Source organism: Mus caroli, chromosome 14 (assembly GCF_900094665.2).
Source record: "Mus caroli chromosome 14, CAROLI_EIJ_v1.1, whole genome shotgun sequence".
NCBI lineage: Eukaryota > Metazoa > Chordata > Mammalia > Rodentia > Muridae > Mus > Mus caroli.
In genome coordinates this window covers 19,193,282-19,196,947 of record NC_034583.1, presented here as the reverse complement: position 1 = coordinate 19,196,947, position 3,666 = coordinate 19,193,282, and the positions used below count along the sequence as shown (strand labels likewise).

The following is a 3,666-nucleotide window of genomic DNA, read 5'->3' as shown; positions in this document are numbered from 1 at the left end:
GTATAACTAGTCTATGTTGTTCTGTAACAGGTATAACTAGTCTATGTTGTTCTGTAACAGGTATAACTAGTCTATGTTGTTCTGTAACAGGTATATGTTGGGATGTATTTGGAACGGTGGTTTTGTGGGGTGGGATAAGGTCAGGAATGGAGTGAAAAGGAACTCTCCAGGAGGTAGCCTTGCTCTGCATCTTTATGGAGTCAAGTTTGGGTGCACAGCTGTACACTTTTTCTGAACTCACTAAACGGTAAATTTGAGTTTTTCTGTTTTATTATTTCTAATTTTTACCTCAAACAAAAATATATAAACTAAATGATCTTTATCGATAATGTGCATGTTAAGGTTGCTAAGGGGGAAACGCATGACTGCAGCTCATCCATAAACACATTTAGAAAGATGGGTTGGTAAAGGAGTAGCTAGATTCTTGATTAAGCAGCAAATAGGACACAATGCTAGCTGCAGGGTGTAGGGGTGACCATTACACTGGAACTTCTTGTCAGAGTCTTTCAACTTTTGTACATGCTTGAAGACTTCCACATGAGACAGGAGGAAACTCTTTATGTTCCTTACCACCGTCTAGAATTATTAACGATCACGCCGTTGTCTATGGAGAAGGCATCTGTTGGTAGCCCGGCAATATTCCAAGCTCTAATCTTGACTGGATCCCCCAAGGTTTTACTCAATGAGAACTCCTCTGAACATGGGAATTTTTTCTCCTGTAAGAAATAAAAGCGCGAGGTTTTCTTTCATCTTATTAATTGAAATAATTTTAAGTTAAAATACATATTTAATTGTCATAACTAAAGATCAGAATAAAACTGCATTAAAGGTTAGACTTCGGGAGTATTTTACCATCAAAGAAGTGGAGGGAAGGAGAAAAGGAGGGTGGGAGGGAGAGAGAGAGAGAGAGAGAGAGAGAGAGAGAAGACTTCCCATATTTTTAGTGGGTTTTTTTGATGTTCTCATCACCATCATATTTTCCAACACATACTTTGAATGTTCTAAATCAACATTTACTATGTAAATGTCCCGTAAACGGAATACCTTGCACAGCTTGCTCCAATCTTCCGTACATTCTTGTCGAAATCCAGAAGTGAAAGCACCCAGGTAAGCTATGACTCCTGCTGCCACCAAGACGTCACCAGTTAGGTTTTCATATGTTATTTGAAGGTCATCTGCAGCTTGTGACCATCTGTGCAACAAACCAAAGGAGAAACAGCACACGATTGTTTGAGAAGGGCCAGCAGGAGGGATGGCTTAGTTGTTAAGAGCACTGACTGCTCTTCTAAAAGACCGGGGTTCAGTTTTGCGCACTCACATGGTGGCTTACAACTATCTGAGCTAAAGTTCAGGGATCCAGCATTGCCCTCAGGCCTCCACAGGCACCAGGCATGTAAGCGGTGCACAAACATACATGCAGGCCAATTAAAAAGGAAAGTGCACGGCCCTTCTTGTCTAAATCCTATAGAGAAAAGGCAAGTGAGCTGAGGCATTCGGATCCCCTCTAGCTCTGTTACACCGCACTATATGACTTTCTGCATTTCAGTCTTAGAGCAGTGGCTATGTCCGGCGGCACTCTGCCTCTCCAACAACCATAACCTCGAGTTTTTGCTTCAGAATCTTCTTTAGGGTGGTTTTTGTCCTAGTGTTTGTTTCAGTATTTACTTCTAGATAATAAGAACCATTTTTCATTCATTTCAGAAATGCTCTTTTGAAGCAAGACTATTTGATACACATTAAATTACAAAGTTGCATTAAATTACATTAAATTACAAAGTTGCATTAAATTACATTAAATTACAAAGTTGCGGTTCTGCAGACAAGGTTACTAGTTCCCCATTCAACAAAACTGACAATAGAAGTAATTCAAAAATCATTTCACCTGCGCCAAATTACTACATCATGCTATTCACGGAATAAACATGATCAATAATGAAAGAGCTGAGTGTGCAATCCAGCTTAAAAATACAGAGAAAGTTGGGAGAGAATCCCAATAGCACTTAGATTGAAAGTGCTCTCTTTTTCTCCTCCTCCTCTCTCCTTTTGTTTGTTTCCGTTTTGAAAACAAGTTATAAACTCCATCCTCAACACTGATCTTGCTCCTTTGAGAGTCCTAGCCAGGTGCTTTACAGAATGCTGCATATTCTCAAGCATCCACTGTCAAATCAGATGTAACTGTGACAAACAGGTGAGGACAGTCACTCAGTCAAGCCTGTTGAGAAGCAGCAGTTCTACCTTGACTTCTCTCCGCCTAGCCCTCCGATTAGCTTTGAGGCTCGTTCCAGCTTCTTAGCACACAGTTCCACCTGGTACTCTAGAGCTGCCTTTTCCTCTGTCTTCTCTTGAAAAGTCTTCTCTAAGTTTTCCAAATGATGTTCTACTTGGGCCAGTTCAGCTCTCTTCTGATTCAAAAGCTCCATTGTCTCTGCTAAGGACCTCTGAGCCTCTGCTAAGCGAGCTTTCTTTGGAGCCACAACCTGGTAGGGGACAATATGCAGATGTGGGTTTTGTGTAGATGCTATGGGTCAGACATGGGGTTTAACAATAAATTACATATAATAAGCTCTTAAATCTTATATAATGCAAAACACCTATATGCTTCATAAAACACAAATCATTTGGAATTGTAAACTATGGCATACAAAATAAATTATTCCAGGTGCTGGTGAGATGGCTCAGCGGTTAAGAGCACAGACTGCTCTTCCAAAGGTCCTGAGTTCAAATCCCAGCAACCACATGGTGGCTTACAACCATCCGTAACAAAAATCTGATGTCCTCTTCTGGAGTGTCTGAAGACAGCTACAGTGTACACACATATAATAAATAAATAAATCTTTAAAAAAAAAAAAGAAAAAAATTATTCTGGAATAATATAGTTTAATGTAGAGTAAAAATGTCATAATATGTAGCAAAGTGTTTTATTTATTTATTTTTATTAGATATTTTCTTTATTTACATTTCAAATGCTATCCCCAAAGCCCTCTACCCCTCCCCCCTGCCCTGCTCCCCAACCTACCCACTCCTGCTTCCTGGACCTGGCATTCCCCCCTGTACTGGGGGGTATATGATCTTCGCAATACCAAGGGCCTCTCCTCCCATTGATGGCCGACTAGGCCATCCTCTGCTATATATGCAACTAGAGACACAGCTCTGGAGGGTACTGGTTAGTTCATATCATTGTTCCTCCTATAGGGTTGCAGACCCCTTTAGCTCCTTGGGTACTTTCTCTAGCTCCTTCATTAGGAGCCCTGTGTTCCATCCAATAGATGACTGTGAGCATCCACTTCTGTATTTGCTAGGCATTGGCATAGACTCACAAGAGAGAGCTATGTCAGGGTCCTGTAAGCAAAATCTTTCTGGCATATGCAATAGTGTCTGCGTTTGGGTTGTATATGGGATGGATCCCTGGGTGGGGCAGTCTCTGGATGGTCTTTCTTTCCATATTAGCTCCGAACTTTGTCTCTGTAACTCCTTCCATGGGCATTTTGTTCCCCATTCTAAGGAGGAACGAACTATCCACACTTTGGTCTTCCTATTTCTTGAGTTTCATGTGTTTTGCAAATTGTATCTTGGATAGTCTAAGATTTCTGGGTTAATATCTGCTTATCAGTGAGTGCATACCATGTTTGTTTTTTTGTGATTGGGTTACCTCACTCAGGATGATAT

General features: G+C 40.8%; 1 protein-coding gene across 1 annotated transcript in view; it reads right to left on the bottom strand.

Annotated features, from left to right (window-relative positions):
- Nucleotides 1-3,666, bottom strand: part of Dnah12 (dynein axonemal heavy chain 12) — a 184,675-nt gene that overhangs the window by 33,933 nt on the left and 147,076 nt on the right. Inside the window, exons 52-54 of the mRNA XM_021181341.1 lie at nucleotides 2,236-2,477; nucleotides 1,045-1,192; nucleotides 571-716 (exon numbers count right to left, since the gene is read on the bottom strand). Of these exons, the coding sequence (XP_021037000.1) occupies nucleotides 571-716; nucleotides 1,045-1,192; nucleotides 2,236-2,477 (536 nt within the window). The remainder of the gene's footprint in view (nucleotides 1-570; nucleotides 717-1,044; nucleotides 1,193-2,235; nucleotides 2,478-3,666) is intronic.